The sequence below is a fragment of the Podarcis filfolensis genome (assembly GCF_964270895.1).
Source record: "Podarcis filfolensis genome assembly, chromosome: 7".
NCBI lineage: Eukaryota > Metazoa > Chordata > Lepidosauria > Squamata > Lacertidae > Podarcis > Podarcis filfolensis.
Window position 1 is genome coordinate 77,823,360 of NC_139603.1, and position 14,291 is coordinate 77,837,650.

The 14,291-nt window shown below is 45.0% G+C and overlaps 1 protein-coding gene across 27 annotated transcripts in view; it reads right to left on the minus strand.

The window, feature by feature from the left end:
- MTSS1 (MTSS I-BAR domain containing 1) overlaps nucleotides 1–14,291 on the minus strand; it is a 154,013-nt gene that overhangs the window by 114,851 nt on the left and 24,871 nt on the right. For all 27 annotated transcript variants that reach the window (XM_083621985.1, XM_083621995.1, XM_083622005.1 and 24 more), the window contains exon 3: nucleotides 11,200–11,273. In XM_083621985.1, coding sequence (XP_083478111.1) covers nucleotides 11,200–11,273 — 74 coding nt within the window. The remainder of the gene's footprint in view (nucleotides 1–11,199; nucleotides 11,274–14,291) is intronic.

The window sequence follows — 14,291 nt, forward strand, 5'->3', positions numbered from 1 at the left end:
GCCTTACAAACTGTCAATGAAGGCAGCCACGTACGTTTTTTTAAAAAATATCTGCCCGTGGAAAGGTTCTGGAAGCTTTAGGGCCTTCACCAGACACCAAAAAAGCAATTACCTAATGCAATTACCAGGTATTGGGTGCAAGCAGAAAGTGACAACCATTTTCAGTTCTTCACACATTCTACTCCAAATGAGAGAAGCTTGAGCCCAAACACTAGACACCATCCCGGAAAATGCACTGCAATAACAGTGACCTTTTTTGAGCCTTTGCGATCAAGGACCTCTACCCCGGATAACACATTACATCAACTGTGGGGAACCTCCAACCCGGGGGCTTAATTGGGCTGTTTTCCCCAAGCCGCATCCATCTGCCCTTTGCCAGATGTGCCAACCAGCTGATCACTGGTGTTAAGGCATCTGACCCCATCACCATATGCATGTACGGCTAGATGAACCAATGGTCTCACCTGGCTGAAGGCAGGTTCCTCTATATGCATTTCAGACTAGCGCATTCCCACAACAACAAATTCATCTGACTTCCTCTTTCCCGTAATCTGAACACAGAACTTCAGTTTCCTGAGCAACATAATAACCCCTTTCCACAAAATGTATGTACAAGACATAGGCAAAAGACGACCATGCGCAGCCTACATACAGTATTTTACAAGGCCCATGCACCACGGCAGCCATGTTGGTTGCCATAGCAATTCTATCTACCAAGCTAGAAATACCTCCACAGAAAAAGGACTCCACAGCAGCAGTAATTGGAACTGTATTAATTCCCATTGGAACTATATTAATTCTTAAGCAAAACACAACACAACACAAGCATCATTGAGAAAGTATAGGCCTGTGCCTTTGTCAGTTGCCTCTTCCCACGCTAATTATGTTTAATACACACAACACTACCATCTCTTAGCCAGGAAGATATAAATATACCAGAATTCAGTTTCTCAGTTTTCCCTGAGAGTCTCGGTTTAAAATAAAACGCCCCAGTTTCCTTTCATTCTTAAGTTTTTCCCCCTCTGTAGAGAATTCTAATTTAAAAGGGAATAAGCAAACACGGCTGTAAAAACACCACCACAAAATGAAACTGGGGGAGAGGACTGACAAACCGCAAAAGCAGGCTGTAGGTTATAAGCAACTCAGCTCTGAATTAAACAGCAGCACCCCAGAATACTAACAATTCCTCCCACTTCAGCGATATGCATTTTTAAAATCTATTTCAGTATTCCAGTTATTAGTAAGCAGTCACACAGGAGATGCATGTCAGCATGACACAGGAGTGACTACGAGAACAATAACTGTCATAGGGCTAAGCGTAGGAGACTTTCCCGGTTGCTAAGTTGGTCAATCCCGATCAAAGGCTTCACTTTGGCCTTATAGGGATAGGCAACTGAAGCCCAGAGACTCAGCCCAGCCCTAAAGATTCACCTGCCACCTCATACCCATCCAATTTATTATGGGCCTCAAGTACTCGCTTGGACAAATTGTCTTCTCCCGAAGCAGAAGAAGGCTGCAGCTAAGGTTCTTCCCCTACAATTCTCAGGTGCTCACTTGCCATACGACACGGCAAACCAAGGTGCACAGAAAGGGTAAAGTCTCTGCCAACACGCTTCTGTGTGGCTGTTCCATGGTCACCCTTTGTAAGGGCATAACTGAGGTCCAACATCCCGATTCCCCGCAATTATAGGAAGCCCATATGCAAGGCATGAGTGTGACTGCTCTTCGTTTCTACAGCATTCAGAAGCACACTCCCTATGGTCCTGGGGGTGATACAGAGTTTGGCCTTCAAATGAATACAGAAGAGAGAACACTGAAGAACACTTCTGGATCAAAGCAAGTGGCCCACCTAGACCGGCATCCTATTCCTACAGTGGCCAACCAGCCATGTTGGAAACTCAGATATACAGTATAAGCTAGGTGCCAAATGGCTCCTTAAATCAGGATTGCAGTCGCCAAAACAGAATGTCTAGTTGCCATTTTTGAGCAAGACTGAAGTCTTATTTTACAAATGATGGGCTGACTTTGATTGATTCGCAGTTTAACTTCTGGCTAGTTCAGATGATGATCTTGACCTAGGTTAAGAACTCTGAGAACTTAAATAAGATCCATGAATAGTCCACACGTATATTGGCCTATTCCGACCGCTTTTTCTTAATGGCCACTGCTCCTGCACAGAAAAAGCCATTTGGTTCCAGAACACCATTATGATGGTGCAGATAAAATATAACTGATTAAATTATAACAGGATGGGGTATTAAATCTGTGAAAACAGTCAAGATCCAGTGATTCTCAGGCATGCACCATCAGATGGTGGAGGTGTCAGGCACCATCCTGGTGCCCAGGACATCTTCACTTGGTTGTTAATTTCAAACAATGCCAACCAGATGCCTGTGGGAAGCCTGCAAGCGAGACATGAGCTCAACAACAATTCTCTCCTCCTGTGGTTTCCAGCAACTGGTCTTCAGAGGCACAGAATGCAGCCACCGTAACTAGTACCAATTGATAGTCCTCCTCCTCTGATCCTCCTTGAAAGCCAATGAAGTTGATGGCAATCACTGCATCTTGTTTACATCTCCTGGGCCTTTGACCTATGCCTGGTTCAAAGCCTGACATCTGCTAAAGCAGGCATGTCTAAAGTCTGTTTCAGGGGCCTAATTTGGCCCCTGTGGCAGTTTATTTCCTGGTGTAAAATCCAAAGAAAAACCTCAATTTCAATCCCAAGAAAAGGTTGACAACTTTGGCTGGCCCTTTGGTTGGCCTTCACGGCCCTTCACTTCATTAAATCTGGCCCTCTTTGAAAAAAGTTTGGACACCACTGTGCTAAAGGATTCAAGGGTGGTTGTAGGCAAGAAGCAGAAGAGCTTCTTGCAGGGCCTGTCAACAAGAAGGAAACCCACTTACTCATCGCCTGGTGACTGCCCACCCAGGCATTGTGCTTTGTGATTCACTGTGTGATTAAGGCCCATTCTAATTCTATGCTTATCAATCAGCGGCACACATATAAAAAAGGGGGGGGGGTTAAAAGACCTACTTCAACAGAAAAGAGGAAATGAAAAAAAAGGGGGGTGTTTAAAGGTTCGTTAACAATTGTACTTTGAAGATCAATTGTTTGCTCCAGGGTAAGCAGCAGCTCTCAAATTATAATTCTATATATCTCCTAAATTTAGATACCTGAAAATGCAAGAAAGAAGGGGGAGAGGAAGCATAAAGAAGAGGCAATGCTATTTAATACTCTTCTCAGGCTCCCCTATGAATGTTTAATGCAGTCCGTTGAAAGAATGCCAACTTTATCTCAGGAGCTCCCAAACAATGAGTCAACATGATATCTCTCCCCTTTTTTTTGGAGGGGAGGGAAGACAATTTTATCAGGTCTACTTAAATTCAGTGGTACAGGACCCCCTTTAAGACAATGAGGAATCATTTCCCAGAAGGCCTTGATCCTTGGGCACGTCCACCAAAGGTGGTAGAAAGTACCTTCAGTTTCCTTACATTTCCAGCATTTATTATTGGGCGTATGATAGATTTTTGCAAGCTTGACTGGGGTCATGTACCACCTATAAATCATTTTCATAATGTTCTCTCTTAAGGCATTACATGCCGTAAACTTTATACCAGTAGTCCATAACTGTTCCCAGTCAGCAAACATAATGTCATGACCAATGTCTTGTGCCCATTTAATCATAGCTGATTTAACCGTCTCATCCTGTGTATTCCATTTCAACAGCAAGTTATACATTCTTGACAGATTCTTAGTATTGGGTTCCAAAAGCTCTGTTTCTAATTTTGACCTCTCCACCTGGAAGCCAATTTTCCTGTCCTGTTTGAAGACTTCATTTATCTGGTAGTAATGAAGCCAGTCTCTTACTTTAGACTTCAATTTCTCATAACTCTGCAATTTCACTTTTCCCTCCTCATGCTCTATAATTTCCCAATATTTTGGCCATTTGGATTCCATATTAAGTTTTTTCACTTCCTTAGCTTCCATTGGTGACAACCACCTAGGGGTTTTATTTTCCAACAAGTCTTTATATCGAATCCAAACACTATATAATGCTTTCCTAACAATATGGTTTTTGAAACCTTGATGGATTTTAACCTTGTCATACCATATATATGCATGCCAGCCAAATCTGTTATTGAACCCCTCCAAATCCAAAATGTCTGTGTTTTCAAGAAGCAGCCAGTTTTTCAGCCAGCAAAAAGCCGCTGATTCATAATACAATTTTAAGTCCGGCAGGGCAAACCCCCCTCTTTCTTTTGCATCAGTTAGTATCTTAAATTTTATTCTGGGCTTTTTGCCCTGCCAGACAAATCTAGATATATCTTTTTGCCACCTCTTGAAACAATCCATTTTATCCACAATCTGCAATGTTTGAAACCAAAATAACATTCTCGGCAAAATGAAATTAAGAAGGTACTTAAGTGTACTTTTCACAAGAAACCAGAGGCCTTCCTCCTGGGCATGGTAGGCCAATTGGTGTCAAGGAAAGATAGGACGTTTTTTATGTATGCTACAACAGCAGCAAGAGTTCTTTTAGCAAAGTATTGGAAGACACAAGAACTACCCACGCTGGAAGAGTGGCAGACGAAGGTGATTGACTATATGGGACTGGCCGAGATGACTGGCAGAATCCGTGACCAAGGGAAAGAGACGGTGGAAGAAGACTGGAAGAAATTTAAAGTTTATCTTAAGAACTGTTGTAAAATTAATGAGTGCTAAAATGTCATGGGTAACGTAAAACAGAATTGCAACGATAAACGATTGGGTAAGAGAAAAAGGATTAAAGAAATTGAATCATAAGTAATTGAAATTAGGGGTTGCTGAAAAAGTTTAAAACAGGGATGCAGAAAAGGGAGGTATGGGGAAGTCGTTGAAATAAGGTTTAAGAAAAAAAAGGTTATGAAATTATACGTGTTTACATGTTTGTTTGTTAATGTGTTATGTTGTGAATTGTTAGTTTTTGTGTGTTAATATATGTTGTAAAACCAATAAAAATTTATTATAAAAAAAAAAATAAGACAATGAGGAATCAGAATGCAGTTACACATTACACAAAGCACTGCAACAACCGCAGGGGATTAAGCGTCACCACCTACTGCATGCAGCCCTTCTTTAAAAGAGATGTGCAAAACATTTTTTTATATATAAAAAAAAGAATTACATACATTTCTTACCCACCCCTTCATCCTAGGCTCCCAGGGCAGGGGTACAACTATTCAATGCAATAAAACAGCATTGCAATTAAGCCATCAAAATGTATTCACTTTCTACTTTCTCTGCAGGGGTGACCAGTTCTTATAACATCATTCCAACCAAAGCATGTGAACCTTCTTGAGCTACTAACAAAAAACATGCAACGGTGGCGCTAGACCCACCTGTGGAAGGATGGTACTAACACAGGGGTCAGCAACCTTTTTCAGCCATGGGCCAGTCCACCGTCCCTCAGACCATGTGGTGGGCCGGACTATATTTTTTTTTTTGGGGGGGGGGGGGATGAACGAATTCCTATGCCTCACAAATAACCCAGAGATGCATTTTAAATAAAAGCACACATTCTACTCATGTAAAAACACACTGATTCCCGGACCATCTGCAGGCTGGATTTAGAAGGCAACTGGGATGCATCCGGCCCCCGGGCCTTAGTTTGCCTACCCCTGTACTAACATGTCCTGTCAGCGCAAGGTTTGCCACCCCACTTCGCTACGTGTGCCCCATATCTTCCCAAAATCTGTTCCAGAGGTTTGAGGGAACCCCAAGAACAGATTTAGGGGGCGTGTGAGGGGAGAATGTTACACTGCACAAGCAGAGAACCTTGCGCTGGAAGGACAACTGTCTCAGCACTAGATGGGATTCTGCCCAACAATTCCATAATTTCTTATTTTAAAGACAAACAATGCCTTTCAGGTAGCGATGTAAGAACAAGGCCAGCATATAGGGCAGATGGGGGAATGCAAGGCGCGCAAAGCAAAATGCAACCTCGCTGCTGCTCTATTTTAAAGATGCTTAATGTGGTTTTAATTGAAGATTGCATTATGTTTAATGAGGAGGATCGCTGAATTTTTATGACGACTCGTACACCACCTTGAAGGGGCAACTGTGTTCTAAAAGGCAGTCAATAAATCAAGAAATAAATCACAGAATCACTGGATTGTAGAACTGGGAGGGATAAAATCTTCCAAACACTCATCATTTCACAAAGCTGTAGCTGATATACGCACACAAAGCAAGTCACATGTTGACCAAGGAACTCAACAGGCTTCCGTTTATCTAAGACAGTCTCTGTCTTGGTTAAATGTTGAAGCGGCAACAAGATAAAGCTTATAATTCCTGTTGAATAGGAGCATTCTGCTTCATACTAATACTGTATGTACTTTCAAGAGGGCAGGAGGGAAAGGCAAGAGTAGACAAAGGCCACAGGACACTGAAAGTAACTCTATAGCTTTCCATTTAGGCGTGTTACCTTTTTAATAATACAGTATGTGTACATGGAAGTATTATACACGAAGCAGTTTTCTTCCTGCAAAGTGAGCACTGATAAAAAGGAGGCTGACGAGGGTTGCTGCAGACTGACAGGGATAAAATGCTTCCCTCAGCTAGAATGGCCAGGCCTTAAAATAGATTGCAAACTTCCCGTAAACAATAATGCTGCGAGGCAGCATTCAGCTTTAAAAAACATTTTAACCAGGCAGTTTTCCATTAGGTTTGTTAAAAATTATTTAAAAAGAAAGCCCCCTCCCTTCCTTTTCTGCAATTAGGCACACGAGTCAGCATTTTGCGTTGTGCTACGAAACAAGACACTTTTAACACAGTCGTACATGCGCACACACCTGCGCATTTCCTCTTCCCCGCTGGAAGGGCCACAGAAGAGTGGTAAGGTATCCGCTCTGCTTGAAGATGGTCCACAATATCTCCTGCTAGAGAAGATCCCATCTAAAATCTTGGAAGAGCCGCTGCCAGTCCGTGCAGGCAATACTGAGCTAAATGGACTAGAGGTTTCACTCTGTATAAGGCAGCTTCCTAGGTTCCTATGATACACTTGCTGAACCGTTGCATTTTCCTTTGAGATGCTACGCAAGAATGGGAAGGGAGGCGAATAGGAGCAATGCATACGTTAAGGTAGCACGTTCCCGCATGCATGCAGAGCATGCAACCTGGGGAATAGCCCTGCCTTAAGGCAGGTGTACGTGCTGGGTAAATTGGGAGTCAGTTTGAAATAAAAGCAGCATGTGGCCTATGTCCATGCAGGGCACCCTCATCACCTTGGCACTATTGCAACCTCATGCTAAGAACCGCTTCAGGGAAGCAATTTGCACCCAGCAAGACACCAATGTGCAGAGAATCACGGAGCCCAGCTACCTTCATGGAGGGATGGTGTATATTCCTAGAAGGTAGTCACTTCCGATAGGAACTCTGAGCGTGTGCATGTGAAGCAATCCTTTCAGAGTGAGAGATTCGCCAGAGAACCACAGACACGTGGAATCAGACGCACACTAACAGCTGGAGCTGAGAGCTATCAGGAGGCATTATTCAAAGTTCTGGTTCCACTGAGAGGTGAAGTAGTTAAAAGTGTACACTCGATTCTCCCAGAGGCTTAAGTTTGGCCAAAATTGAGTTCACGCTTCCAGAATTAATGCTAAATACATTATTTCCGGTAAATGAGTCACCACAGGCACTAGAGGGCCGTGAAAATTTGTGTCCCAGGCTTCATAGCCTATGTCAAGCATCCCCAAACTCAGCCCTCCAGATGTTTTGGGACTACAACTCCCATCATCCCTAGCTAACAGGACCAGTGGTCAGGGATGATGGGAATTGTAGTCCCACAGCATCTGGAGGGCCGAGTTTGGGGATGCCTGACCTATGTACTATCAACTTAAACCAAAGTAGTTGGCAGATTTGTGGTTTTTTCCAGCTACTCCCCTATACACCAGGGTGCCTCTCCACAAATACCAACCAGCTTAGTACAAGGGAAACCAATATGGTGCCCTGCAGATGTTGTAGGCTACAATTAGCATTGAACCCTTGGCCATGCTGGATGGGGTTCGTGAGATTTACAGTTTGAAACCTCTGGAAGGTGCTGTGTTGGCTGCCCTTGAGCTAGTGTATCGGAGAGAAAAATTCTAAACTAGCTGTTTTTCAGATGAGCTACTATACCAACAAGTAGAAAGTTATTTATTTTGTGTGTTGGAAAACATTCCAATGCACACAAACGCACGCACACAAACCCCCATCCGCATCACACAATTCTGCTGCACGTGAACATTGGCTGTGCGATACTACATGCTTTTAAAATAGCAGTTCTCCTCATCAACGCTACAACCGAACAGCTGGCTCAACCATTAGAGCAGTATTAAATAACTCGGCTCTTAATTAATTGCTCTATTTTTACCCAGCGTTCGCTAGACTTTGAAAGCAAGTCCCAGCGCCAAATGGGGCCTTTTCAGATCACAAGAAGGGCGTATTTCACCCATTTTGTACAGAGGCTAAATGAAGGCCTAATTCAAGGATCCTCGCCGCTCTTCCTCCCCCGCAGGTGTTAAGTTTATTCCGAGAACAACACAGCAGCAAAGGCTGCTTCCTAGAAACCAGTATTTTGAAGACGACAATAAACCAGAAGCTTTGCATTTTGAGGGTTTGCCCAGAATATGCTGTTGTATTTTGTTTTAGGAGTGTGCCTGGACTCCCTTCCCCAGTCTGGTTTGTTTGGGGGCAGCGTAGGGGGTGGAGGGAGAGGGAGAGATGCCTGCCAAATCTCTAAAGGGCACCTTTTGGCAAGAGGGCATCTTACAAGTTAAGGTGGGGAAACAGGTAATGTAGTAGGAAGTCTAAAGCAGGCACAGGCAAACTCGGCCCTCCAGATGTTTTGGGACTACAACTCCCATCATCCCTGACCACTGGTCCTGTTAGCTGGGGATGATGGGAGCTGTAGTCCCAAAACATCTGGAGGGCCGAGTTTGCCTATGCCTGATCCAAAGCCACCAGCTTTGGAATACATGCACTAAATTTGTTGGGATTAAAGGTAAAGGTAAAGGGACCCCTGACCATTAGGTCCAGTTGTGACCGACTCTGGGGTTGCGGCCCTCATCTCACTTTATTGGCCGAGGGAGCCAGTGTACAGCTTCCGGGTCATGTGGCCAGCATGAGTAAGCCGCTTCTGGCGAACCAGAGCAGCGCACAGAAACGCTGTCTACCTTCCCGCCGGAGCGGTACCTATTTATCTACTTGCACTTTGACGTGCTTTCGAACTGCTAGGTTGGCAGGAGCAGGGACCGAGCAACGGGAGCTCACCCCGTCGTGGGGATTCGAACTGCCGACCTTCTGATCAGCAAGTCCTAGGCTCTGTGGTTTAACCCACAGCGCCACCTGCGCTGTTGGGATTACTCTGCAGCAAAGCACCAAAACACTGTCCAGGAGATATTGTTCCCAAACACAAGCAGAAAAGCACAAAGTGTCAGGCCACAACAGCAAACCTGAAGCATGATTTGCCAGGGGCTACTTTGCCCAGAGTACTCCAGGGGCCTTGCTAAACTTGACTGCTCAGGACACACCATGAGGCAGAAACAAGTACAAGAGAGCAAGCTGTGAGGCCCGTCTACCTCTCCTCTCCTCCACCTCCAGCCCCTTCTTCTGACGGCCCCACCAAGATGCGGCATTAAGGCAGCACCGTCAACCACCACTTTGACCACCGTGAAATGCCTTTGGACATCGCAACGTCCTTTTCCCATCTCTGGAGGAATGGCACTACAACACCACCCATAGCTCTAAGACAAGGGTTGCTAACCCACAGCGTTCCAGATGTTGTTGGATCAGTCCCAGCCAGAATGGGAAATGGTCAGGGATGATGGGAGTTGTAGTCCAATAACATCTGGAAGGGCCCTACTCCTTGAGGTATTGTGGTGGACGAAATAAATTTATTTTTTACACACTTTTGCAGCCACAGCCACACATGTCACTTAGTTAGGAATATTAGAACAGCAGAAAGTTGCGTTGCCAATAATTACGCATGGCTCACACATACATTTTTTTTAGACGTGTAACGCAGGGGATGCTGAATCTATAGTTTTTCCCAAGTGGCCTTCTGTAGCACTGCTCCAGGCACCCCAAATCGGGGATATTACCTACCCACTGAAAAGCAGGAAACAAGACACTGGCGTAATCAAATGATGATGAAAATCCACGCAGCACTGCAGAAGGTTGAACTAGACCTTTCAAATACGAGAATCAGAGTTGGAAAGGACTGCGAGGGCCATCTATTCCTACCTACCCCCTGCACTGCAGGGATATCTTTTGCCCAATGTGGCGCTCGAACCCATGACCTTGTGATTAAGAGTCTCTTCCTGGGCTATCAATTCCATGATTCTAACAGAGCCAAGATATATTCCTCTGGAGCAAATTAAGAATACATACACAGCAGAACCCTCATAGTATAAGTAAAGACTGCAAACTGGAAAGGAAAGGTCCCTGGAAGACTGTCACCTTTGCCAAACTATACAGAATTGGCTCCGGCTTCTAAGTGTGAGACTGCCAAAAGCACCAGGCTTCTAAGAAGCCGCTCCTCTATGGTGAGTAAGTAATTAGCTCTGGGCACGAAAGTCTTTGTAAACTGGAAACAGTATTTTACTCCTCCTTTCAGGTGGCCGTGAGCAGCATAGCTGAGTAAAATGAACCGCAGACTTACCTCGCAAAGCTGCAAAACACATTTGCATTCAGCTCTCATAACACGCTCCAATATATTTCAGTAAATCCACCTTTTTTTAGTAAAAAAAAAAAATCTAACCCACTCTTTTCATTTTGGACTGAGATACCGTTCAGATGGCGAAATACAGCAGCGTGCCTGTTATTTACACCAGTCAAACTTCAATGACAGGTTTCTGGCTTTTCGGCTTTTTTCCAAGCCATCTATTAATTTTATTTATTTATTATTTCTGCTCATGTAGTACATATTCACACTTTCGAGGGAACGGGGGACTATTTCACAGATGTCTAACAGATTTGGCTGTTGGCAGGGTTTCAGAGAGAGAGAGAGAGACAGGGAGAGCCTGCTAATGTTAAAATCACATAATATTTTGCTCAACAGAATAAAATGCAACTCAGCCTTTGCCAAACTTCCTTTGACAATCTGGCGCCCACTAGCTATAGCCGAAAACATTTGGAGGGCATCAGGTTAGCAAAGGCTGTTAAAAGAAACATCTGCTTACCACGGGTGTTGGTCGCCATGTCGGCCACTTTCTGAAAGGCATCTAAGAACGCCGCCGCTGCTACCACCGTTGTCCTAAAATACAAGGCAGATAATGTGACGTTAGAAACCGCGAGACACAGCTTATTTAGAACTCTGCGCACCGAGAAGGAAAATGCATTAGCATTGCAAACAGAAAAGAAAAACAACAACAATCTCCTCATTTGAGCTCCTACAAAGTACAAAAAGGACTCTCACAGCTCACAGTGGTACCTCTGGTTGTGAACAGGATCCGTTCCGGAGGCCCGTTCGCAACATGAAAAGCCTGCAACCTGAAGCGCCGTATCTGTGCGGGTGTGCAGCATGATTTGGCGCTTGTGCGCTTGTGCGCATGCGCAAAGTGCGATTTAGCACTACTGCACATGCGCGAGCAGCGAAACCCGGAAGTAACCCTTTCCGGTACTTCCGGGTCACCACGGGATGCAACCTGAGAAAACATAACATGAAGCAAACGTAACATGAGGTATGACTGTACCCTAAATCACTTTCTTGCTTTTGGATGGCACCACAGAAAACTTGTTTTTCTCCTATTTTCTTACGGAGTTTACTTGAACAACAGCAACAACAAAAAGACAGGTGGTGCTTCTAAAGGAGAGAGGGAGAACCTCTAAAGCTTCTAATCTGTTGCTGAACTACATCTCCTATTCATCCCAGCCAGCACAGCCAATGGGCAGGGATGATGGGATATGTAGTTCATCTGGAAAGCCAGCCTCCCATCATCCCTGAACACCGGCCATCTTGCCAGGAGCTGGTAGAGAGTTCGGAGTCCAAGAAGAGATCTGGAGGGCTACAGGTTCAACGTTTCCACTCTGAAGAATGAAGGAAGGTAAATAATTATTCCGATATGCAGTGAAGAACTATTATCAACAGCATCCTCCGCACTCATTAGTTTTTTGGGGGTGTACATCTAAGAAGAGCAGCACCTAAAATCGTGGCATGAATGCAAGAATCATGTGAGTTTTGCAGCGACATCAGCCCAACTTCCAGCCAAGTCTACACTTGAATAAAAAAACTCATGTAGACTATGAGGCAGCCGTTGGACAGAAGAGAGAAGGAAGAACACAGAATTACAAATCCAAGCAATTACTGGATTTGAGTGGCATGTTTGACAACTAAACCATATTTTATCATGTTTGAATGTGTACTTTAATACACAGAAGGAGAGAAACAATTCTCAAGCTTTTAAATGGTGCAGGGAAGGGGTTACAGTAAATGATACTTGGAGCCATAAATAGCCAACCTGTGCCCTCCAGATGTTGCCTGACTCCAACTCCCATCAGTCAGCATGGTGCTGGTGCTGGGAACTGTAGTTCAACATTGTGCAGGAGGCACCGCAATGGCTAGGCACTGCTTTAAGCTGTACCCTGAAGACTCAACGCGATCCTCTCCCAATGCTGTTGGTTCGTAAATTCCTGACCTAAAGGCGAAATTACTATACTATCTCCAGCACCTGCTTCTCGGCCATCTATGGATGTTCCAGGCGCAAAGTTACGGAGCAAGTTTCTGTCTCTTAAAACAGAAAGGAAGGCTATTGACACTACTACTCCCAGAAATAAATGGTCAGTCTAGCAAAGCTGGAAAAAACAGCCTTTGAGGATAAGGCTTAGACCTCGTAGATCTCTTCTGAGGATAAAAAGAACAAGCAAGAGTGCTGTGCATTAAGAAATATAACAACAGGAAAGGGCAGTATTCTGACTAGACTCCTGCACAATGGGCCCAATACTCGTTTGATCAATGCTGGCTTATCTCTCACACCACAGGTGAAGGGTATCTAGCAAAATGTACGCAAAAGCCCACTAGTCTCACGTCAGGCAAACCAGCGGCACAGTGCTGGGTACAGACAGGGAGCAGACCAGCCCTTCAGGAGCCTATGAGCCTGGCACAAATCCCTGGCAGGGACAGATCTGTTTGCTCACACTGCAGAGCGACTCCAGGTAAAGGTAAAGGGACTCCTGACCATTAGGTCCAGTCATGGCCGACTCTAGGGTTGCGGCGCTCATCTCGCTTTATTGGCCGAGGGAGCCGGAGTACAGCTTCTGGGTCATGTGGCCAGCATGACTAAGCCGCTTCTGGCGAACCAGAGCAGCGCACAGAAACGCCGTTAGTTTCCCGCCGGAGCTGTGCCTATTTATCTACTTGCACTTTGACGTGCTTTCGAACTGCTAGGTTGGCAGGAACAGGGACCGAGCAATGGGAGCTCACCCCATGGCGGGGATTCGAACCGCCGACCTTCCGATCGGCAAGCCCTAGGCTCTGTGGTTTAACCCACAGCACCACCCGTGTCCCTACAGAGCAGCTCCAGGTATTCTAAAGCAAATAGGGCCTCCACTTTACATTTAGAGTATCCCAGGAGGTGGCCCTACCATGGGGCAAGGGACAACAGCTGCTTCATGCAGGTGAATCTGGGCACATCAACATGGAATGCCAAAGCATTCTAGCCCATGCAATGCTACCTGCCAGGTCATTCTCCAGTGCAAGCCCTGTTGGAAGAGCTGCACCCGACTTCAATGGTGCTTGCACTGGGAAACTGCCTGGTTTATTGCACTCATATTAATTTGCAGGAGGAAGGGGGTACTAGAGATGCGAAGGCCTGTGGGGAAAGTATTTTTGAGGGTGCTTTTCCCCCATTTTTTCCTATGGATTCTCCACCCCTCCATATCTCTAGAGGGGCACAATTTCGTATTTTGGGAGCAGAGCACAAATATAGCTTGGGTCTGCCCTAGATCGCCTGACACTGGATGCACAGTTTCTCCATTTCAGGGGGTTAGACTAGATGACCCTGGGTGTCCCTTCCATCCCTACAATTCTAAGAAGCTGGTGTGCGTGTGTTTGCATTTGGAGACCAAGACTAAAGCCATGTAGGCTTAGTTTTGAATGTTCCTACTCAAAAATGGAAGGGGGAACAGAGTTCAGCTGGACTTCCTCTCCTCCCTGCTTTTTTAAAAAAAACAGCAAGTCGCATCAGTGGTTCCTCTGACCAAAAAACATGATCAGCAGTATCACACAAGGATGAATCTGTTGCTGGGCTGGACCACTTCAAAATTCAGGTAAGGT